General features: G+C 42.2%; 1 protein-coding gene and 1 long non-coding RNA gene across 2 annotated transcripts; one reads left to right on the top strand and one right to left on the bottom strand.

Moving 5' to 3' along the window:
- Nucleotides 1-1,243: 1,243 nt before the first annotated feature.
- LOC310771267 (uncharacterized protein) lies at nucleotides 1,244-17,409 on the bottom strand (the record flags this gene model as incomplete). The annotated part of the gene is made up of 7 exons (XM_083663911.1): nucleotides 17,271-17,409; nucleotides 4,828-4,876; nucleotides 4,610-4,679; nucleotides 4,301-4,471; nucleotides 2,685-2,792; nucleotides 1,581-1,781; nucleotides 1,244-1,453 (listed from the first exon to the last, which is right to left on the bottom strand). Coding segments are annotated over exons 1-7 (879 nt in total), but the record flags the coding sequence as incomplete, so codon positions are not given.
- Nucleotides 17,410-17,563: 154 nt separating this feature from the next.
- LOC310771265 lies at nucleotides 17,564-19,656 on the top strand. The gene is made up of 3 exons (XR_014552403.1): nucleotides 17,564-17,778; nucleotides 18,404-18,491; nucleotides 18,913-19,656. It is a non-coding gene; the product is annotated as an uncharacterized lncRNA (long non-coding RNA).
- The last annotated feature ends 4,861 nt before the right edge of the window (nucleotides 19,657-24,517 follow it).

Here is a 24,517-nt window from a genome sequence, read left to right as displayed (position 1 = left end):
TGTTGAATCTCTACGGATTTTGCCTGCTGGCTTTTCTCCCTCTCTCTCTCTCTCGTTCGCTCTGCCTGTCTGACACACACAGCGCTTCGCCTTCACTGCAGCCTCTATCCTACCTGAGAGCAGCAGGATAGGGTTTGCTTGTCATTTCTAACAGCGTATGTTGAATCTGGCCCACACGGGCGGAGTCAGCACTTAATATTACAACCATACAGTCAGATTACAACGGCTATGCCGAAGCATGCACGGACATCAAAGCTGTCCGTCTGTAAAACGATGTTTACACAGGCAAAAGGGAGACAACACGTCCACTTGACTTGCCAAAGCATCTCTCCAACAGACGATCCGACTAGTACAAAGTGTCACAGTTTAGCGAATGTGATAACGTCAAGTCAAGCGAGTGTGATTTATTTTGTGACAAGCAAACGTTTTTCAGTTCGTTTGACGAGGCAATTAAAGGCAATGCGCCTAACCTCTGCCAAGGGGGTAGGCTATATGACGGTGTTTAAGAGTGATATGAGGTTGCAAACTGTATAACGTTAACTGTCAAATAACTCACATACACTAAGTATAAGGAACATCAGATTACTGCATATTACCATGTAAAAGCTTTAATAACACTGAGAATTATTTATTTATTTAGAATAATCCATGATTAATGTTATACTAATTGTCAAAAACTCACCTAGCCTACATGTATGAACAAACAAGAAAACACTTGACACCACATAGGCTACCACATACATTTTATTGTGGAAATAAATAAAGATACATGAGATTAACTGTAAATCTGGCACTTAATGATGAAGCTCAAACTCAGATTACACTAAAGTAGACTGAACAGACATTATTCTATTCTGCGCTCTACTGAACACATTTCCTCATTTTCTATTGAGTCAAATGAGATGCCAGCAGAATCAGTTGAGGCAGCCTTCCCCAGCTATCTTTGAACACCACATAAAGTATGATGAAGACTCAAAACATGAATTTTAACTCCCATGTTCTTCTGTCGTCCATTATTACACGACTTTTCCTGTTGTTTTAGCTTTTTGCCGTGGTATCGTTTAAGTATCGAGTATCGCAATATTTAGGCAGGTATCGGTATCGAAGTCATAATTTTGGTATCGTGACAACCCTAGTCTTGACACACAATCTATCTTGTTTTACTTCAAAATCAACTCTTTAAGTTGGAGATATGCACAAGTGTGTGTTGTGTTCAGTGGAGACTGTGTGAGATCTCACTCACCTCTGCCTCGTAGTACTCGTCCATCAACAGGTCCTCTTTAAGCAGGAACGACACCTCCGCCTTCAGATAGTGAGAGATGCCGTCCGTCTGGAGCTCCTTCAGGTCAGTGAGTTCCTGGTGATAGGCCAGCTGTTGATCTTTGGCCTTCAGGGAGCTTACTAGACCTTTCAGCTGCTTCTTCAAATCAAGGACCTGATTTTCCATGACGTTCTGTTTAGACAATTCGTGGAAAGAGGATTGTGCATTCAACATTTAAGTTAACAGATACGCACAAGAGAGAAATGTAAAACTTCAAAGTGTGTTGTGTTCATTGGTGACTGTGTGAGATCACACTCACCTCTGCCTCCTGGTAGCCTTGCTGTGCTTCAATCAGCTCCTGGTCTTTAGCAGAGAGGCTTTCCTTCATGAGCTTCATGGAGCTTGATGCAGTGTTCAGCACCTGCTCTTTAGCAGAGATGCTCTCCTTCATGAGCTTCATGGAGCTTGATGCAGTGTTCAGCTCATTCTTCAGATCTATTGCTTCCTTCTCAATCACTTCCTGTTTTAGACAGTTTGTGGAAAGAGGAATTGTGCAGTGGTTAAAAATTAGATTTGCGTAAAGGGAAAATCCACCTCAAATCATATACTTCTTAAATTATATATATTTAATATGAACATCCAACATTGTAACAGTATATATGTCAAAATAATAAAAAATAATCACAAATGATTAGGGGTGTCACGATACACTCAGTTCACGATACGATACGTATCACGATACTGGGTTCACGATAACGATACGATACGATACGATTTTAACAATATTTTTTTAAACTTGAATAATGACAATATATGACTGGAAAAGTAGTATTTTATTTGAAATGCACAAATACAAAACATGCTGTTGTGGGAAATTGTTATTACAATAACAACTAGAAAAAACATGAGATTGGAGATAAGGCTTATCTTGAAATAGAATGAGTTACACCGTCACTTAGATTTACTTTGAACTAAAAGGTTTCTCAGCAGTATAAATTCTCATTATGCATCTTCAGTTTTTCTTCAAACTCAAACAACAAGACTTTTCTTAGTCTATTTTTTATGCATCTTCAGTTTTTCCTGTCAAGTAAACAGTTTTGCCAGAAACTCAATTGAATGGTTTCTCTCCTGTATAACTTATCATGTGTCTCTTCAGAGACTTGTTCAACTGAACTACTTTCCACACATTGAACTTCAACAAACAAAGACGTTTCTTTGTCTACTTTTGGAAAAAAAAAAAAAAAAAAAAAAAAAAAAAAAAAAAAAAAAAAAAAAAAAATCACGATATGAGATTTCATCTCAACGATACATATCGTGACGTTTTACTATCGCGAAATTTCGTGGGACGATATATTGTGACACCCCTACAAATGATGCATCAGGTCATAATGGACTAAATGTAGCTGTGAGGCTTTAATCTGACCTTGCTGGCTGTAGCTTCACGGAGTTTACACTCTAGGCTGCTCCACGCTTCCTCAGCAAATTTTTGGATATCTATCAGCATCAGAAGCTTAGATCTGGAGAAGGCCAGCTGTGAAGACACAAGACACACATCAAAAGGAAGCATTAATTACTTCAAAATAAATACTCTGGTGTAATTATGTTAATTCTAAACAAATGTACCCCCAACCACCATTCAACAATTAAGTTAGGCTGGCTTTACACCAGTGTATCTTAAAGTGTGGGGCGCGCCCCACTTGTGGGGCGCAGTGGTATTACAGGTGGGGCGCGGGTGAAATCCGCGGAACCAATGTTTTAGCCATTTTTAGGTCGGAAAATCGCTTTGTAAAAGTGGCATCAGTGAACAGCAAAGCACAACTAGCGTCATACAAGGTCGCATACAGAATTGCACAGTGCAAGAAGCCGCACACCATCGCTGAGGAGCTCATACTCCCAGCAGCTATCCGTATGGTGTCAACTATGCTGGATGAGACCAGCGCTGCAAAATTGAAGACTATCCCGCTGTCCAATGACACAGTTGCAAAACGTATATGTGACATTTCAAATGATCTCGAGGAACAACTCACGGAAAAACTGACAGACACACGTTTCGCCTTACAAGTGGACGAGGCTACGGACAGCAATAAAGACTGCTTGCTTATCGCCTATGTTCGCTTTGTCACGTCGGAGTCACTGAGTGAGGATTTGCTGTTTTGCAAGTACGTTACAAGCAGAGCAACAGCTGAAGAGCTATGCTTCTGGACAGTTACCTGACACAACACGGGCTGAATTGGGAGAACTGTGTGGGTTTTTGCAGCCACTAATACTGATAAAACTTGAGTCCTCACAAATGTCTGCACTTATTATTTTCTGCAGGTTGCACCTTATTATTGTTTTGAAACGATTTGCAGTGGAAAACAGGCAGCCCTTAATACAGTGATAGTGACTTGAACTCACAATTAAGATATTTGAATTTATTTTGTTTTGTAGAGGTTGCACTTTATTGTTATTGTTTTTGAAAAGATGTGCAGGGCAAAACAGCCAGAATATAGAAATGAATGGTCATTATGTCAATAAAAGTTAAACTTGGACCGTTTTGTTTCAATTTTGTTGGGGCGGTGGGGCCCGAAAGATTTTCTTCCTCCAAAGTGGGGCCTGACAGAAAAAGTTTGAGAACCACTGCTTTACACTGTGAAACTTCAAATAAGTTAGGCTGGCTTTACACTGTGAAACTTTTAGGCAACTACGGTAGTTGCAGGTTGCAAATAGCATGAAACATAATTTTCATGCAAATGCGAGCATACATCAGTGCATTAATAGCATAGCCTACTTATCAGCATTTTGATTGGCTGTTGCATAAAACTAGTTTCACAAACTTGAGAATTTTGCAACTGTTGCAGCAGAGTTTCAGACAAGTTTCAAGTGCGTTGCTGAGGGCTTTAGACCATGCAAATCATTTGCAACTTAGTTTCACCTCAGTTTCAACCAACTAAAGTTGCGTGAAGGTTTCAGCGTGTAAAGCCAGCCTTAGAGATCTGCACAAGAGAGAAATTGAAAAGTATGTTGTGTTCAGTGGGTAGTGTGTGAGATCACACTCACCTGTGACTTGTAGTACTTTTCAGTCTCCTGCTCATTTTGAATCAAGCGGGCTTTGTCGGCTGTTGCTTGGCTGATTTGAGCCTGAAGGCAGCAGATAGTTCTGCTCCACTCCATCTGAGAAGATTCCAGAGTGTATTTCAGCCTGGTAACCTCAGCCTTGGAGATGGCCAGCTGTGAAGACAAGACGCAAATAAAAAGGAAACATTAATAGTGAAAATGTGGGATTGCTCGTCTGGTGTAATCCAAGTCTCCGGAAGCCCCAAGATGCCAAGTTGACTAGAAAGGATTTACATCCTGTTTTTAGATTACCTGGGAAGAGAGATCTCCATTCCATGCTATCAGTTGATCCACTCTAGCCTCATGAAGACTTGCGTCTAACCTGAAAGAGAGAAGACCCAAATGAGAAATAGTTTTTTGTCATACAACCAGCACTCATATGGGGGAGGATGGGGGCAGGAGTTGTGAACCTGTCCAATATCTAAAGGGGGTGGGGCTTCTTTAAGTGTTTTCAGTTCTTAGGTGCTTACCGCTTTTTGGGCGACTCAGGAAGCAGAACCATACGCTTAGAATTAGATCCTGTAAAGAAAGAAAGAAAGAGTCCATTAATATACTGTACAACAACAGTGTTTCTCTCACCGACTATCAAGGAAAGCAGATTGCCCCACAGCTGTCAACCAATCAGGGTGGGAGGCAGCTCAGCCCTGTAGGCACTGCCTCTCCCTCCTGAGCGGCCCACACCAACACTGCCCCGCGAGGAGCCAGGACCTGCTTCACACAGCCTCTCCAGGGTATATGAGGGAATCCTGAAGTTAAATTCAATAGCTTTTGAGACCTTTTTTAATACTTTTTCCAGACCTCAACAACGCCACTGGTCACATCAGCAATAGAGGTGTAAATCACAAGTTTCATCACAATACAATATTATATTGATTATTTGGACAACAATACGAGATTTGCTGATATCACAAAGTCTGCCACGATACGATTTCGATTCAATTCAGGGGTCTGCGATCGATATGGGACAATATATGCTCATTTAACACCATCAGCACAATAGCTACCAAATTGTATACCTCTCCAATGGCAATCAAAACTTGTTCATACTTTTTAAGGGCCTTAATTTCCCCTAAATTGATTGATCAACTTTTAATACTTTTCAAGACCCCGCGGATACCCTGCACGTCTCTAAAAGGTTCTGGCTCTGACTCACCTCTGCTATTCTATCTGTCCAAACTCACTCCCCTCAGCCATTCGAGTCGCACACCTGACGCCCTGGCCAACAGGGAGGCCGCCTCCTGCGTGTTGCTAGCTACTAAGCTCCTTTACGTCATCATACAGCCATGCAAAGAAGATGTATTCCCTGTAGCATCATGCACAATGCTATCTGCTGGGGAGCCCTGTGCATTTACAGCCAATCAAGTCAGCTATGCAAGGCCCAAAGCCTTTGTTTTGGTTTTGGCTACAGACTCATATCTAATGCCATGATCAAGAGTGTCTGTGCCATATCCTAACAAATGACAAGCAATTTAGATCACACCAGCCATTTCAACAAGAATAAAAAATATAAACACTAGCATATTACTATACTAATGAGAATATATAGTAAATACTAAAAAGGGCTATCACCACCCACAACAACAACAACAACAACAACAGTAGGGACGTCAGGCTCAGCTACACAACAGCACTGCTGTTGAGCTGGCAGGGCTTGGTGTCTTGTTTATAATAATGACACTTTAACAGAATCTGTTGCACTGTCATTCTCCATAACAGCCACAATATGGAGAAATAATCACTTTTTGGCTATCACCTTTAGCTAACGTTAATCACTTGGTTGCAGTTAATTATGACTTTTTGGCAGAACATATGACGTTGTAATCAGTGGATTGACGATACTGTAACAGGCAGCTCATAACTATAGCAGTATGGACCACACCGACCGGACACATTAGTTCTGAGGTGGCTGAAGTTCGGTAAAGTTGTAAATATATTGACAGATTCGCACTTCCTGGATCAATATCTCATAAACGAAGCGTTTGTACCGCACACACGACGCCTCTTTCCCATCTTAGTAAGGTAGACAACGAGCTACAACCTCATTTTCACGTAAACGAGCAATCCTCCAGTCCGAGAAGTGCGAATCTGTATATTTCCAACTTGACCGAACTGCTGCAACTGCGGTCAACTGAGCCGACGTTCGCGAAACCACAGTCAAGCCAGCCAACACTTGGTTTTTGATGCGTGTCTATTCGTGCCGTAACGGTACTGCTGCTTCACGGGTGTTCGGAGCGGGCTAAAAAGTCGAGTGTCACAATTCAGCGATCCTTAGATCGACATTACAACAAACAGTGTATTGAATGACTGTTGAATATGTCACAAAAGTCCTACCTTATTGAACGATCGTAGCAGGAGTTTCGCTTGGTACTATCATGTTGATGCTCTCAACAAGATGGCGAAAAACCGGCATTTCCGGGACTGGTTTTTCAAAATAAAAGCACGATTCGACTCCAGTCTAGACCACACAGATTTGGTGTTTGTTCCGACTTTCTAAGTACTGTACAATCTTATAACTCCATAATCCCACACCATGACTGACATAGTTGTGTACACTACACCCCTAGGTATGCACTCTCATGAAATTAGCCATTTTCACTGTGCCATTTTGGAGAAATACAGTCAAAATCTCAATACTGAACTTGAAAAATGTGTTTTTTTTACTTTCTAAGTACTGTACAATCGCATAACTCCATAATCCCACACCATGACTCACATGGTTGTGTACACTACACCCCTGGGTATACACTCTCATGAAATTAGCCATTTTCACTGTGCCATTTTGGAGAAATAGTCAAAATCTCAATACTGAACTTGAAAAATGTGTTTTTTTAGACTTCTAAGTACCGGTACTGTACAATCGCATAACTCCATAATCCCACACCATGACTCACATGGTTGTGTACACTACACCCCTGGGTATACACTCTCATGAAATTAGCCATTTTCACTGTGCCATTTTGGAGAAATACAGTCAAAATCTCAATACTGAACTTGAAAAATGTGTTTTTTTTACTTTCTAAGTACTGTACAATCGCATAACTCCATAATCCCACACTATGACTCACATGGTTGTGTACACTACACCCCTGGGTATATACTCTCATGAAATTAGCCATTTTCACTGTGCCATTTTGGAGAAATAGTCAAAATCTCAATACTGAACTTGAAAAATGTGTTTTTTTAGACTTCTAAGTACTGTACAATCGCATAACTCCATAATCCCACACCATGACTCACATGGTTGTGTACACTACACCCCTGGGTATACACTCTCATGAAATTAGCCATTTTCACTGTGCCATTTTGGAGAAATAGTCAAAATCTCAATACTAAATTAGAAAAATGTGTTTTTTTAGACTTCTAAGTACTGTACAATCGCATAACTCCATAATCCCACACCATGACTGACATGGTTGTGTACACTACACCCCTGGGTATACACTCTCATGAAATTAGCCATTTTCACTGGGCCATTTTGGAGAAATAGTCAAAATCTCAATACTGAACTTGAAAAATGTGTTTTTTTAGACTTCTAAGTACTGTACAATCGCATAACTCCATAATCCCACACCATGACTCACATGGTTGTGTACACTACACCCCTGGGTATACACTCTCATGAAATTAGCCATTTTCACTGTGCCATTTTGGAGAAATACAGTCAAAATCTCAATACTGAACTTGAAAAATGTGTTTTTTTTACATTCTAAGTACTGTACAATCGCATAACTCCATAATCCCACACCATGACTCACATGGTTGTGTACACTACACCCCTGGGTATACACTCTCATGAAATTAGCCATTTTCACTGTGCCATTTTGGAGAAATAGTCAAAATCTCAATACTGAACTTGAAAAATGTGTTTTTTTAGACTTCTAAGTACCGGTACTGTACAATCGCATAACTCCATAATCCCACACCATGACTCACATGGTTGTGTACACTACACCCCTGGGTATACACTCTCATGAAATTAGCCATTTTCACTGTGCCATTTTGGAGAAATACAGTCAAAATCTCAATACTGAACTTGAAAAATGTGTTTTTTTAGACTTCTAAGTACCGGTACTGTACAATCGCATAACTCCATAATCCCACACCATGACTCACATGGTTGTGTACACTACACCCCTGGGTATACACTCTCATGAAATTAGCCATTTTCACTGTGCCATTTTGGAGAAATAGTCAAAATCTCAATACTGAACTTGAAAAATGTGTTTTTTTCGACTTCTAAGTACTGTACAATCGCATAACTCCATAATCCCACACCATGACTGACATGGTTGTGTACACCACACCCCTGGGTATACACTCTCATGAAATTAGCCATTTTCACTGTGCCATTTTGGAGAAATAGTCAAAATCTCAATACTGAACTTGAAAAATGTGTTTTTTTCGACTTCTAAGTACTGTACAATCGCATAACTCCATAATCCCACACCATGACTGACATGGTTGTGTACACTACACCCCTGGGTATACACTCTCATGAAATTACCCATTTTCACTGTGCCATTTTGGAGAAATAGTCAAAATCTCAATACTGAACTTGAAATATAAGGAAAGAAAAATAAAAAAAACACCCTAAGAAATGAAAGGTAACTAAAGACAATCACAACGTTGCAAGTGCAATCAAATTAATTATATACAATACGTACATGAGTGATGGAGTGTTCTGACTATATATGAATTTGTGTTTATTTACATGAAATTTACAGTCTGAGCAAAATAGGCATTAAATAGGCATGAGTTTCCATGAATGTACAGTCTGAGTTAAATATGAATTTACATTGAATCTACATTAACTTTAGAAGCCGAGTTAAATATTAATGGGCAGTGAAGTAACATGAATTTACAGTCCCGGTTAATTATCAGTTTACATTGAATTTTCCATGAAATGATGATGAGAATAATTTGAAAAATAATAATAATAATAAACTGTGACAAAGCACAAATAAACAAAAGAAATGGCAATAAAATAAAGTGCAGGATAAGACCAACAATAATTACTATAACAAAGTGTAAATATAGCAGCAAGCAGCAATACCAGGGTTTCAAGTCTGCTGACGTCACAATAATGTCACAATGTCTATGACATCATCAGTGATGTCACAATTGCTCGAGTTAACCAAAACCCCCAAATGGTCGAGTAACATCACCGATGAAAACCCCAAATGGTCAAGTGACATCACTGATGATGTCACAATGCCTATAACATCATCAGTGCCAATGACATCATTAGTGTAATGAGATCAAAATGATGATCAATAATGATGCCACAATGTATGACATCATCAGGATTTACCTGATGACATCAGGTAAATCCTCCTCAGCCAAGTCACTGAGGCAATCCATATGGTGGAAAGGTTTTCTTGCGTTCACTGGGGGTGTGGGGACGCCGCTGTGTCCCGGCCCGGCCTTCTCTCCCACGCCTTATGTGGGGGGGGGGGGGGCGGGGCGGGGCGGGGGACATCGGTGCTCTTCATCACTGGTCGAGGGCTGCCGGTTGGTTTAGAACAGTTTAGGTAGGCGATAGATTAGCTACAGCCTAAGGCTGACCTGTTATAGTGTTCAGGCAAAAATCAGACTAGAGCAGAGTAGGATAGGCCAGATTAGGCTGTAGATTAGCTAGATACTATGTACCAGTTAGCTCTGGTTAATGCTTAGAGTAGTCAGTTGTCTGATCTTCTCCCCCCCCCTCTCTTTCTCTTTCCCCCTTCCCCCGCTCCTTCCCTTCTTCCCCCTTCCTGTTCTCCCCTCTCCCACACTTCCCACTCCCCCCCCCCACCTCCTCCACATCCCACCCCCCCCTCCCTTCTCCTGCTCTCTCCTCCTTCTCCCCCCCTCTGCTCCTTCTCCTTCTCCTCTTCTCCCCTATTTTCCCGAACCCCTGCCACTTCCTGCTCTCCCCTCTCTCACATTCCCCCTGCTCTCCTTCCCCTTCTCTGTGTGTGTGGGGGGGGGGGGGATGTGGGGGGGGCAGGGGGGGGTGTGTGTGGAGGAGGAGGGAGCAGAGAGGTCTGTTCCCTCCCCCGCCTCCTCCTCTCGCGTTCCCCCTGCTCTCCCTCCCCTGCGCCCTCCCTCCTCCTCCGCGTTTCCCGTTTTCTCCCCGCCTCCTCCCTCTCGCTGCTCTCCCTCCCCTGCACCCTCCCACCTCTCCTTCTCTGTTCTCTCCTCCTCTCTGTCCTCTCCCCACTCTCACATTCCCCCTGCTCTCCTTCCCCTGCACCCTCCCACCTCTCCTTCTCTGTTCTCTCCTCCTCTCTGTCCTCTCCCCTCTCTCACATTCCCACTGCTCTCCTTCCCCTGCACCCTCCCGCCTCTCCTTCTCTGTTCTCTCCTCCTCCGCGTTTTCCCCCCGCCTCCTTCTGCCCCCCCCTCTGCTCCTTCTCCTTCTCCTCTTCTCCCCTATTTTCCAGAATCCCTGCCACTTCCTGCTCTCCCCTCTCTCACATTCCCCCTGCTCTCCTTCCCCTGCACCCTCCCACCTCTCCTTCTCTGTTCTCTCCTCCTCCACATTTCCCATTTTCTCCCCACCCTCGCCCTAATCCGGGCCCGTATCCTACCCCCCCCCCAACCCTAGACCCTACCCTACCCAGGCTCTCCTTCCCCTGCACCCTCCCACCTCTCCTTCTCTGTTCTCTCCTCCTCCACATTTCCCATTTTCTCCCCACCCTCGCCCTAATCCGGGCCCGTATCCTACTCCCTCCCCTCCCCAACCCTAGACCCTACCTCTACCCTGGCTCTCCCTCCCCTGCACCCTCCCATCTCTCCTTCTCTGTTCCCTCCTCCTCCACATTTCCTATTTTCTTCCCACCTCCTCCCTCTCGCATTCCCCCTGCTCTCCCTCCCCTGCACCCTCCCACCTCTCCTTCTCTGTTCTCTCCTCCTCCACATTCCCCATTTTCTCCCTACCCCTCGCCCTAATCCGGGCCCGTATCCTACTCCCTCCCCTCCCCAACCCTAGACCCTACCTCTACCCTGGCTCTCCCTCCCCTGCACCCTCATCTCTCCTTCTCTGTTCTCTCCTCCTCCACATTTCCTATTTTCTCCCCACCTCCCCCCTCTCCTCCCTCACATCCCCCTGCTCTCCCCCCCTCCTCCACTCTCCTGCCTTCTCCTCTTCCCGGTGTTTCTTCCTCTTCCCCCCCTTCCCCCACTACTCTAAAGCATAGTACACATTCTACTCCAAAGCATGGCACCCACTCTATCCCCTCCAATATTTCGGCACTACTTAAAGCATGGCACCCATGCTCTTAGTATTTCGCCACTATTCAAAGCATGGCATCCACTCTTCCTAAAGCAAGGCACCCATAAGCTCTATATGTGAACATGTGCTTATTTGGCAAAAGGACTCACTACTAAAGGCTTGCAGCCAATTAAATTAGGCATAGTTTGGTTGCTAAGAAATTGACATATGTCCGTTTGCAAGATGTACGTCTATATTTCTCATTCTCTCCCCACCTCCTCCCTCCCCCTGCTCTCTCCTCCCCCACACCCCCCCCCCTTCCCCTCTCCTGCTCTCTCCTCTTGCTCCCTCCCCACCTCCTATACCCTCCAGCATCTCCCATTCCCTCCCCACCCCATCACTCTCTCACATTCCCCCTGCTCTTCTCCCTTCTCCTGCTCTCTCCTCTGCTCTCTCTTCATTTCTATATTTTCTATATTATCAATTGTTCAAATGTTATCTTTATTCTGTATATTCTTGTTACTGTTGTGTCAGCTAGAATTAGCTAGACATACTTTCTGTGAAGCCCTCTGAGACATGCTTGTGAATTAGGGCTATATAAATAAATTTGACTTGACTTGACTTGACATACGAGCAATTTCTATGACATAATTTCCAATTTCCTCTCGATGGGCGGCACTTAGCGGCAGTGCCCTTGGAAAATAGTTTCCAACAATACAACTTATCATTTTCAGCGTGTAGCAATGAGCTAGCGTGTAGGTTTCTGCCGTTAGCTTGCTAGCTAGTTGCCATTGTGATTGACATGGTCGGAGCCAATGACAGACTTTGTAATAAGCCGGGAGGGGACATCCGCCTGCCACCGAAACAGTCGCTCCAATGGGAGAGCAGCTGTAGAGCAGGGGAGGGCTTATCCCAGTTGCCTGTTTCTGCGGCACCAGACTCCTTGGACGGAAGGGAAAGGAGGCTGGCCAGCGAGATTACCAGTTCAGTGACATCACTTTACATCCTTTTTTTTTACACTAGATGAATTAGCCATGGTCAACTACTGACCTCCACGTGCACATGAGCGAAATCACACAGAGAAGGGGCTGCACTGCTTAAAAAGTGAGAATTTAAAAAATGCAGATAACACCAGATATGCACATCAACACGGAAAAAAAAAAAAAAAAAAAAAATCTAGGGCATCTAGTGAGCACCAATATCTGTCATTGGACCAGATTTCAGGTGATGTACCAACGCACGGGAATTTGCATCGTGGCGGAAGAGGAACAAAGAAAGTAAATAAAGTCAAAATAATAGGGGTTCTGCACCTGCGGGGCTTGAAGCCCTAAGTATGAAGGAGCACTTAGAGTTCAATGAGGGGAGGGTTCATTTGCATACACAACAATTCCAGATGAATGCATCATCCGTTGCCCGTTGGAACTCTTCTTCATCCATCTCCAGGCACTCAGTATGGTACCAACGAGGACAGCTGTCACACTGGATCTGTAAATGCATAAGTAGAGACGTCTGAGAGGTTTGCAGCAGACAAGTGGAGCGACTGTGGGGGCGAACGCCCCAGGACCAACGCTCAATAGGACCCACCCGGCTGAGCTACGTCTTCATTAGCCTAATTCAAATCTGTGAATCCAACAACTTGTGTGAAACCTCCCTAGTTATTGTTTAATAATGATCTCTGCCAGGCGAGAATCCCCTGGAGGAGATGTATTTGGCCGTGTGTGTGCTTGTGTGCGTCTGTGTGTTCTCCTCTCCTAATGCGATCTGAGTAAAGCCTAGACGGAATTTCATCAAATTTGCCTCAAACTGATGGACTCACTGATTAACAACTGATTTTAGTGTTCAAAGGTCAAACTTAAAAGGTCACTGACTGTGACCTCACAAACGCCATTCCCAAGTTCGTTAATGCGATATGTCAAAAATGGCTAGATGGAATTACTTCCAATTCCCTGAATGAACATGAATGACGATGCATAGTTCATCATCTATAAACCTTCTAATTAATCAATTACACACAATATTAACAATAACTATGAACAAATTATTTGATTTTCGTGTCAGCACAATTGACCATCCCACATGCGATTATCAGACACATCAACAATCAATAACTTAACAAAACGTTCTGGTGTGTTATCCAACCCCAAATCTATATATTCATGTATAATAGAATATATATATATATATATATATATATATATATATATATATATATATATATATATATATATATATACTGTATACACACACACACACACACACACACACACACACACACACACACACACACAAGGGTAGAACAATACCATACCCAGTCGGTCATCGGAGGCCCTGTCCCAGGTGGTCTTGTGTTGCAACAGAGGATGCATTGGCTCTCTATGGGAAACACTAATGTACAGAAGCAGACGTTACATCTTGAAAAGTACAATAACAAAATCAAAATATAGCCGCAAGCGGCGATTGACGGGTGACCTGGGGTGAGACATAATAAACACCAAATAGTGCACATTTATTCAGAGTTGGTATGCGCACAAGTAAACAATGTTTGGTTGAGATCCGGTTACCTGATTGTACAGTCCTTAGAAGTCTAAAAAAACACATTTTTCAAGTTCAGTATTGAGATTTTGACTATTTCTCCAAAATGGCACAGTGAAAATGGCTAATTTCATGAGAGTGTATACCCAGGGGTGTAGTGTACAGAACCATGTCAGTCATGGTGTGGGATTATGGAGTTATGCGATTGTACAGTACTTAGAAAGTAAAAAAAACACATTTTTCAAGTTCAGTATTGAGATTTTGACTGTATTTCTCCAAAATGGCACAGTGAAAATGGCTAATTTCATGAGAGTGTATACCCAGGGGTGTGGTGTACACAACCATGTCAGTCATGGTGTGGGAGTATGGAGTTATGCGATTGTACAGTACTTAGAAGTCGAAAAAAACACATTTTTCAAGTTCAGTATTGAGATTTTGACTATTTCTCCAAAATGGCACAGTGAAAATGGCTAATTTCATGAGAGTGTATACCCAGGGGTGTAGTGTACACAACCATGTCAGTCATGGTGTGGGATTATGGAGTTATGCGATTGGACAGTACTTAGAAGTCGAAAAAAACACATTTTTCAAGTTCAGTATTGAGATTTTGACTGTATTTCTCCAAAATGGCACAGTGAAAATGGCTAATTTCATGAGAGTGTATACCCAGGGGTGTAGTGTACACAACCATGTCAGTCATGGTGTGGGATTATGGAGTTATGCGATTAGACAGTACTTAGAAAGTAAAAAAAACACATTTTTCATGTTCAGTATTGAGATTTTGACTGTATTTCTCCAAAATGGCACAGTGAAAATGGCTAATTTCATGAGAGTGTATACCCAGGGGTGTAGTGTACACAACCATGTGAGTCATGGTGTGGGATTATGGAGTTATGCGATTGTACAGTACCGGTACTTAGAAGTCTAAAAAAACACATTTTTCAAGTTCAGTATTGAGATTTTGACTGTATTTCTCCAAAATGGCACAGTGAAAATGGCTAATTTCATGAGAGTGTATACCCAGGGGTGTAGTGTACACAACCATGTGAGTCATGGTGTGGGATTATGGAGTTATGCGATTGTACAGTACCGGTACTTAGAAGTCTAAAAAAACACATTTTTCAAGTTCAGTATTGAGATTTTGACTATTTCTCCAAAATGGCACAGTGAAAATGGCTAATTTCATGAGAGTGTATACCCAGGGGTGTGGTGTACACAACCATGTGAGTCATGGTGTGGGATTATGGAGTTATGCGATTGTACAGTACTTAGAAGTCTAAAAAAACACATTTTTCAAGTTCAGTATTGAGATTTTGACTATTTCTCCAAAATGGCACAGTGAAAATGGCTAATTTCATGAGAGTGTATACCCAGGGGTGTGGTGTACACAACCATGTGAGTCATGGTGTGGGATTATGGAGTTATGCGATTGTACAGTACTTAGAAGTCTAAAAAAACACATTTTTCAAGTTCAGTATTGAGATTTTGACTATTTCTCCAAAATGGCACAGTGAAAATGGCTAATTTCATGAGAGTATATATCCAGGGGTGTAGTGTACACAACCATGTGAGTCATGGTGTGGGATTATGGAGTTATGCGATTGTACAGTACTTAGAAAGTAAAAAAAAACACATTTTTCAAGTTCAGTATTGAGATTTTGACTGTATTTCTCCAAAATGGCACAGTGAAAATGGCTAATTACATGAGAGTGTATACCCAGGGGTGTAGTGTACACAACCATGTGAGTCATGGTGTGGGATTATGGAGTTATGCGATTGTACAGTACCGGTACTTAGAAGTCTAAAAAAACACATTTTTCAAGTTCAGTATTGAGATTTTGACTATTTCTCCAAAATGGCACAGTGAAAATGGCTAATTTCATGAGAGTGTATACCCAGGGGTGTAGTGTACACAACCATGTGAGTCATGGTGTGGGATTATGGAGTTATGCGATTGTACAGTACTTAGAAAGTAAAAAAAACACATTTTTCAAGTTCAGTATTGAGATTTTGACTGTATTTCTCCAAAATGGCACAGTGAAAATGGCTAATTTCATGAGAGTGCATACCTAGGGGTGTAGTGTACACAACTATGTCAGTCATGGTGTGGGATTATGGAGTTATAAGATTGTACAGTACTTAGAAAGTCGGAACAAACACCAAATCTGTGTGGTCTAGACTGGAGTCGAATCGTGCTTTTATTTTGAAAAACCAGTCCCGGAAATGCCGGTTTTTCGCCATCTTGTTGAGAGCATCAACATGATAGTACCAAGCGAAACTCCTGCTACGATCGTTCAATAAGGTAGGACTTTTGTGACATATTCAACAGTCATTCAATACACTGTTTGTTGTAATGTCGATCTAAGGATCGCTGAATTGTGACACTCGACTTTTTAGCCCGCTCCGAACACCCGTGAAGCAGCAGTACCGTTACGGCACGAATAGACACGCATCAAAAACCAAGTGTCGGCTGGCTTGACTGTGGTTTCGCGAACGTCGGCTCAGTTGACCGCAGTCTGCTGCAATAGCTAACGTCAGATCACCCTATCACGGTGTGTCCGTTAAGTTTATTTCTCCTCACAAACAGACAGTGCTCCAGGCAGCTTTTTCCATGCAAAAACGCTTTGTGAACAGCCCCATACACAGCAGATTACCCCTGCTCTTCCATTACCATATTCTCATAGGGATATGGCTAATGCCAAATTAACTGCTTTCACCGAACCTGGGTTCCACTGTTCCACACGGACGTTAATTCTGGTTTCTAACGCTAGTCAACTTGTGAGTAGATAATCACAACAGTCTTAAAGGCACTGCAAACATCCATCTGTTAAGTTAGCTTACCAAAATGCTGTAAATTAAAACAAACTGTTAGCATGATAGGAGAGCCTAACGTTAGCTAATGGGCGTGTACATTGCCCTGCAAAGATAAACCCCGGCGGCCATTAAAACATGTTTAACATTTTTTTTTTTTTTTTTACCAACCCCTATAACCAAGTTGTTTACTTGCCTAACGTTAACCATTACCGTAACCACCGACCTTCAAGATGTAACGTTAATTCATGTTAGTTAGAACCCACTCAACCCAGCAAGCACATTAGCTAATGTGCTAACTGACGTTAGCTTGTTTTTGGCTAGCAGAGACGGTAGCACCAAACTCCATCGATTTTCATCATCAGAATGCCTCACCTGTCTCCAAACCTCGATTAGGAAGAAGCTGGATTCCTGCTAAACGCAGGCGGTAGGCACTCGGGTGCATGTTGGCTGGCTGTTAGCTAGTCTTCTGGCTGTTAGCTAGTCGTCTCTTCAAACGGACGCGTTGACTTCCAATGCTCGGTACGACAGTCATAGGCGATGGGCCCAGGCGGCGTATCTGCTTTAGTTCTTGAAAGCAATGATCCTCATCGAGGGAGAAACCAGCGCTCTAAAGTTTCTAAGATTATATTCGTCTTAATCACATTCTGTTTGTTGCCACTCGAAAATTGTGCGAGCCTATCTAAAACCATGGTTGTTAAGTACGTTACATTTGCAGGCAAACGCTGCGACCTACTGGCCGGTTGAACCAATAGCACGCTGAGATACTGACAAAGAGATTTCGTTCGCCTATCAGATTGAGCTACATTGAGCAGTGAGCACAGCTGTTGTTTATTTGGGTAATCAGCTGGACACGAACGGAGAAGAGCACAGACATGTGATGGTAAGTTATTTTAATACATCCATGGTTTAATGTTATTGGAAAATGTTTGCTACTTCTTGTACATTTTGTTCAAATGTTTGGCGAGGGTTATATTAAGTGTAAAAGGAGCGTCAGCGCTTCCAAATAGCGCTCGCTCGCTAGCATCATGCACGAGTGAATGCACATGGCTTGTATCTAACGTTACCGTTATATATCTCATTTATCTGATGTTCGTGTTCTCAAATTAATGTAACTTTATTCACCTTACATGGGGTAGAAAATAACCTGAATTTCTGAAGCGTGTGGGAACTTTAGCATTAGCGGATTGTATTGATTTTGCCTTTGATATAGAGAGCTAACAGCTAAAAGATATCCAAAACAACAACACTACATGTATGCGTGATATACGTTAACCAGGTAAGTTTAAAGAACAGTGTAATTAAATTTCGTTTAGCAGTAATTGTCTGGTTTTAAGTGTCACTATTATAGAACGTATATAGCCAAGGAAATATGCATAGAGGTCTACAGACTTCTTCATACAGAAAGATTTCCTCCTGTAGGAGTCCTCACACACAGCCAAGTAGGCATACTTGGGCATCTTCAAATTAACCACTGTCACAGTCGTTTGTTTGTTTGTTTGTTACAGGAGCAATGCACAAGCTGCAGTATGGAGCTGACAGAAGTGTCATCTAGCTAGCCCACTTCATAAATATGCAAGGAGTCTTTCTTTAGAGGTAGGTCTCTTTCAGAACACTTTATTCCTTCTGATCATATAGATCACATGTATAGCATTACAAAACACATAATAGTATAGGAATAGTAGTAGTAATATGAAAATAGTAGTAATAGTAATAATATTTTGCAATAAACAATGCTATATTATGTAGCAGGCTGGCAATTAAGTCATTTTAGGACATATTAAGTGCTGCAGTGTGATACAGCACACATGTCAAATGGCTCAGACTGCTAAAGAAATCCACAACTTTCTTTTAAGGACACAATGGCCTGTTGTTCAAAACAGGATGCAAAACTGGCTGTGTCGGTAGAAGGGCTATTACGGCCACCCTCCAGGGCATCCATTGCGCTGGCTTTTTGGCCTTAGTATAATTCCTGCCCTCATTTACGGTACTTTTTTAATGTGTCTTCTTCTCATAGACCACTGCCTGAACAGAGGGATCAAGCCATGTAGGCCTAGTCATCTTCAAATGACCCATTGTCACAGTCTATGCATTGGCACAGGTTTGTACATGGCAGCTCATGCAGTTTACATGTGCATCTACCCTTAACACATTTTGTTTTTTTACAGGAGCAATGCACAAGCTCCAGTATTGCCTCTGGAGCTGGCGGAAGTGTCATCCAGTCTACTTCATAGACATCTCCTGTCATCTTCCAGCCATGCCTTATGGGAGGAGGGATGTCTGGCATACACTCAAGGCTCCTTCTGTGTACTGCAGCCTGATAGTTTGCCCGCTGGATATGTTTATGCAAGCAGTCTTTGTTTGGGGGAAGGTCTCTCTCAGAACACTTTCCTGATTTGAAGAGTTTAGCCCTTGCGATATTGACATCCTGGCAGTTATCAGTCCAATGTGTTGCACTTCGCTTACTTTATATTATGTAAGTTAGTATGGCCCTCTGGAAAAAAAATGTCCCACCCCTGATCTAGGTTGATAGACTTTCAGATATCAAGTATCTTGGTCAACAGGCTGGCATAAGTAATGTCTCTTATAATGATCATTAAAACTGATTTGGTGACACAAAGTATTTAACACTGTTTCATTATTTGCATCATCAAACATAGCTGCTATCATGAGGTTTTGAGGTGTCTTCAGTGACCAGCTTACTGTACCAGGTCACTCTTACCAGAAGTGACTACGCTGTTGTCTGTTAGCCAAATATATTTCCAGGCTGTTAGATTATCTGACATCAGCCATCTTGATAGATATTCCAGTCATTGTTTTAATTTTGCAGAGTTGTTGGCTGATTTGTTCTCTCTTTAGTTGAGATGTTTTGCATGAACTGTAATACCATCTGATATTTTCAGTGTTCCTGCAAAAAAAATCATCCACAATTCATTTAAACAGATGGACATTTGCTGGTCTCAGTTCATTTATTTTCACGGCTCAAACCTTCAGATTTGTTGAAATACTTGATCTATAGAAGTTAAAATAAAAAGACTGCATAGGAGTTATGAGTGTGCAATCTGTTTCTTTTATTTACAACTTAGAACACACTACAAAACATGAAAAGCCACTTTTGCCTGCTCCTTGGTTGACCGTGCAGATGTATAAACATGACAATTAAGCAAAGAAGTGATTTTATATTTAAACAGGTTCTAATTACATTTGAAGACCCAGACAGTAGTCTACATCATGATAGCAGAAACGGGCAGCTAGATGCACTCATTTGGCTTCCATCAGGTCATCCTGTCATTGAAGGTTGGAGGCAGTAGATTCTTGCAGACAACAGTAAGCCATGTCAGCCTGGTTTTGCAGCATGTCAGATTTTCAAACCTGTCCAACAAATCAATATAAAATATCAAACAATGTTGCTGCCTGTCCAAAAATCTATAAGTAAGTCACATTGGTTAATTTTAAGTAATTTTAATTAAAATGTTTGTGTTATTAATACAAATGTAACGTTACTCTAGATTAGAGACTAGTGAGCAGATTACTAAAATATACTGTAGTTGAGGTAATAGCCACATTTTTTAAATGAGGTTGATAGTTTACCCAACTAATTTACCAACCATTACACCCCTGCCTGTAACGTTAGTTAAATATGCTGGCTGCTGTTTATTATGTTGGTATTTCTAATATAGTTAATCACAATAGCTAGCGTTTTAGTCCAAGTGACAGACCAAGGGAAGCATAGCCTACAGACTGATCAGTTAGTGCTCATAAACTACTAGCGTTGTACTGCATTGACTAGCTCACAAAAGTTGCTAATGAAATAAACAGACTTTGAAAGGGGTAACGTTAGTTGTAAGGGCAAATTTACCAAAGAACTTACCATAAATTAGTATTTTATCTGGCGTGGCGTGCCCCACTTCCAAGCCACCAGAAGCTGCCGAACCTTCACAACTGACGTCACGTCTTAACACCGAATTGCTGGCTAAGTTAATATTATATAAATTAATACAAATCATAGTAAAGTGCCACTGAAAATCATTCCAAAAAGTTAACAGCGTGTGATGTTGTGGTGTTTGGATTTGACAGTAACCAGGAACTACAAGAGCAACGTGAACCACGTGATACTTTTCCAAGCCCGCTATTGGATGATAAGTACAAATACGTCATGCATGGGGGACCCTAAACATAGCTGTCTGCTCTCTTTACCGGAGAAAATGCAAGTTGACAGAGTTAGCGATCACAAAATATGGCAAGAAAGAACGGGTGGCAACAAATTTATTTTCATTTGTTGAGACATGTCTCAGTTGTTAATAAAGGACTGGGTTTTCCCTCGGTAGGGATCGTTTAAGTGTACGAAATCTCCGCTGGGCCCGCCGCCTATCAAGAGAGTGTGGCTCTACTGTAACTGGCAAGGACTGGCGAGAGACTGACGTCAGTGTCAGCAAACAGAATATTTAAAGCTCCCCGCTCTAGCCAGGTCGACCAATCAGGTCAATTACATAAACACCGTCGTCAACGCGTCCACACCATTGGTCCCTTCTACTACCGGAAGGTCACTTCTTCTTCTTCTGTTTGTTTTTACGGCGGTTGGCATCCAACATGTTGCATTACCGCCTCCTTCTGGACAAATCCATCCAATGTTCCCCCTAATCCATTAGTCTTGTTATCAGTCCAGCTCCTCTAAAAAAAACGGACAACTAGTTTCTTCCCCTCCACTACTCCCACACATCCCATTATACCCTTCACACCGCGTTATTAAAATCTAGGTTTGGTTTTAACCATGATTCCTGTATGCAAAGCAGGTCTGGTTTCACGTCCCTGCATGCAACGGTCACGGAGCGGGGGGGGGGGGGGGGGGGGGGGGGGGGGGTTTGGGATTCATGACAGATTTTTCCTTGGGGATTCGGATCCTGTCATCCTCATGTCAAATCACTGCTCATGTCTTGCTGGCACTGCAGTGTGTAACCACACAGCTGCTTTGCTGTTTCAAACTGGTGATGTAATTGATTGGCATTTTATGTTTGAAATGTGCTATATAAAGTTTATTATTATTACTACTCAGAGGTGAATGTGCAGGTTGTGCCCCCTGTCTGTCCACACCTGCACTGAGACAGAGCAGGAATGGCACAAGCTCAGAACAGCAGTAGGTGAGACACAATTCATAGGCCTAATATTCCTGATATTCAAGTATAAACAATTGGACAGCTGTATTGGAGGCATGATCAATACCAGAGTCCAACTTTTAAAGTGTCAGGAACCTTATAATAATGTATTATTGAATGCCATTTTGTTCTGCTCTCATTGTTTTGACATAGGATTATAGGCAGTGGTATGCCCAGCCTAGGGGTAACCAGAGACATAACATAAAAAAGGCGACTCCCCCCTTTCCCCTCTCCCAAGGATGACCAGGCCACCATAGGTTGCAGTCCAACAACAGTTGTTTTTAATGTAATGTGATGTGCACAACCCAAAACAATAACCAAAATCTATTTATGAGTTAAGCTTAGGCTACCTGTCAAATAAAAACAACCCCAAAGAAACAACCGGTATCTTACCTAACTTAACTAATACAAAACACAGGAGAAAAATAACTCAGGAAACGAAGGCTTCACACCCCTACATGGCTGTCATGAGGACTGCAATAGTTAATAATAATTAATAATAAAGATAAAGTAGTTACATTTTACAAATACAAGTAGCCTAAATATGAAAGCCCACAGTAAATGTGTAAATAAGCCACACCACATTGTAAACAAAGGCTTTCAAACATTTACACCTTTTTAAATATGACCTGTATCCAAGTTATCTGGATAATGGTCGCATTTAAAAACCAGGTGTAAATGGGGTGAAAGAGATCTCTCAATGTGAGCCAGACTACCTCCAGATGTGGTCAGGCAGATCTGATCACATCCTGATCACGGTGCGTTTACACCTATGGTTTTACACCTTGCATTAACATGTTTTTCTCCTTAGCTTTCCTGCCTGGTTTTTTGACTCTGGAGGAGTACAGGTCCTGGATGGAGGGCAGTTTGGCACCAATGACTTGTTTTCTGCAGTCCTGACCATCTGTTGCAGTCTGTGCCTGTTGTGTTTGGTGGGAGACCCAAACCAGACAGTGATGTGAGTTGCAGAGGACAGACTGGATGATGGAGGTTCTGAGAGATTATGGATCCCAGGAACTGAAGCTATAGGATTCCACCGTAGACACAGAGCTGTTGGATATAGCGAGGTGGCCAGTGCTGGGGGACTCCTCTGTACAGTTTTGAGTTTTGAGTGTTCAGCTCCAGGTTGTTCTGACCGCACCAGAGGGCAAACCGTTCAACCTCCTGTCTGTATGCATACTCATCGCAGTCGCAGATGATGACTGTGTTGTCTGTAAACTTCAGGAGTTTGACAGATAGGTCCTGGAGCATTGGGCCCCTGGGCCTGGGCCCGGTAGACCCGTTCGGTAATACATCCCTGGCTGTTTGCACACTGTTTTCCCCCAAAAAAATATACAGCTATTACAGCAACACACACAATGGATTTACAGTTCAATTCAAAGTTGTTTTACAAAAACACAAGGAAGTGAAGTTTAAACCTTATAGGCATGTAGTCTTGCATTTGGGCCTATTGGGTCTTACAGTGCGGCACACTCAATTAAAACCAAAAGTACAATAACCCTCTAATTGTCCATAAACTTGTGGAACATTTTGTCAAAAATAAAGGGTTGGTGCCATAAGGGTTAATTTGATCCCAGGTTTGGACAAGATCCACGGTGCACCCTGTGAAGACGCTCTGGGTTATGGGCCCCTGGCTACTGGCTCGGCCGGTAGGCCCATTCGGTAGTACATCCCTGGCTGCTTGTGTCACTTGATTGTAATCACCTGTTAATTGATTACAATCACCTGTTACTTTCCTACCATGATGGCCGTGTGGTGATGTAACAGAATCCTATCAATAGGAGGATGTAACCACTACCAGTGGAGCAGTTGAGACCAGACAGCAGGCAGCAGTATGTCGACACCACTAGAGGGCACTGTGCTGCAACATGTAGCTGCAGTGTGGCTGACAGCTGGTGTGGTGTAACCTCACTCCATGCAGACCTAGAGGCTTATACCTTTATGGTGTATGGGATAAAATTAAAGTTGACATCATAAGATGTATGAAACTGGTGTAAGTTATATTTTAAAGGGGAAAATATAATGCTTTGCTGAAAATATAATAGATTTTTACTATATTAATGGTTGTTTGCCTTGGGTTAGGGTTAGTTCCCATCATTTTAATTTACCACACTGATCTGTTAAAATAACCCCCTTTTTCTCCACATGATCTGGGACCTTCTCATGTGGCAGATGGAAAAGACAATCTAGTGCAGAGGTCAGGGGTCACCAACCTTTTTGACCCCAAGAGCTACAGTAGGCTATACGAGGGATCAGTGTTGGTACACAAACGGCAGCTTATAATGGGACCCTATGGAGCCAGCCTTGAGTGTCTCACGCTAGCAGTGCTTTCTACTAAATTCACTTCATTTTAAAAACTGCGACAGTTCACACAACTTTAACACGACATACATATATTATACATCAGACCCTTGAGCTACTTCTGCTCTCACTCAGAATGTCAAAATATAAGCGATGTGATGTATAGTT

The sequence above is a fragment of the Poromitra crassiceps genome, assembly GCF_964638095.1.
Source record: "Poromitra crassiceps genome assembly, contig: HAP1_SCAFFOLD_483, whole genome shotgun sequence".
NCBI classification, from domain to species: domain Eukaryota; kingdom Metazoa; phylum Chordata; class Actinopteri; order Beryciformes; family Melamphaidae; genus Poromitra; species Poromitra crassiceps.
The sequence above is the reverse complement of the archived record's forward strand: the minus strand, read 5'-3'. Positions and strand labels throughout refer to the sequence as shown.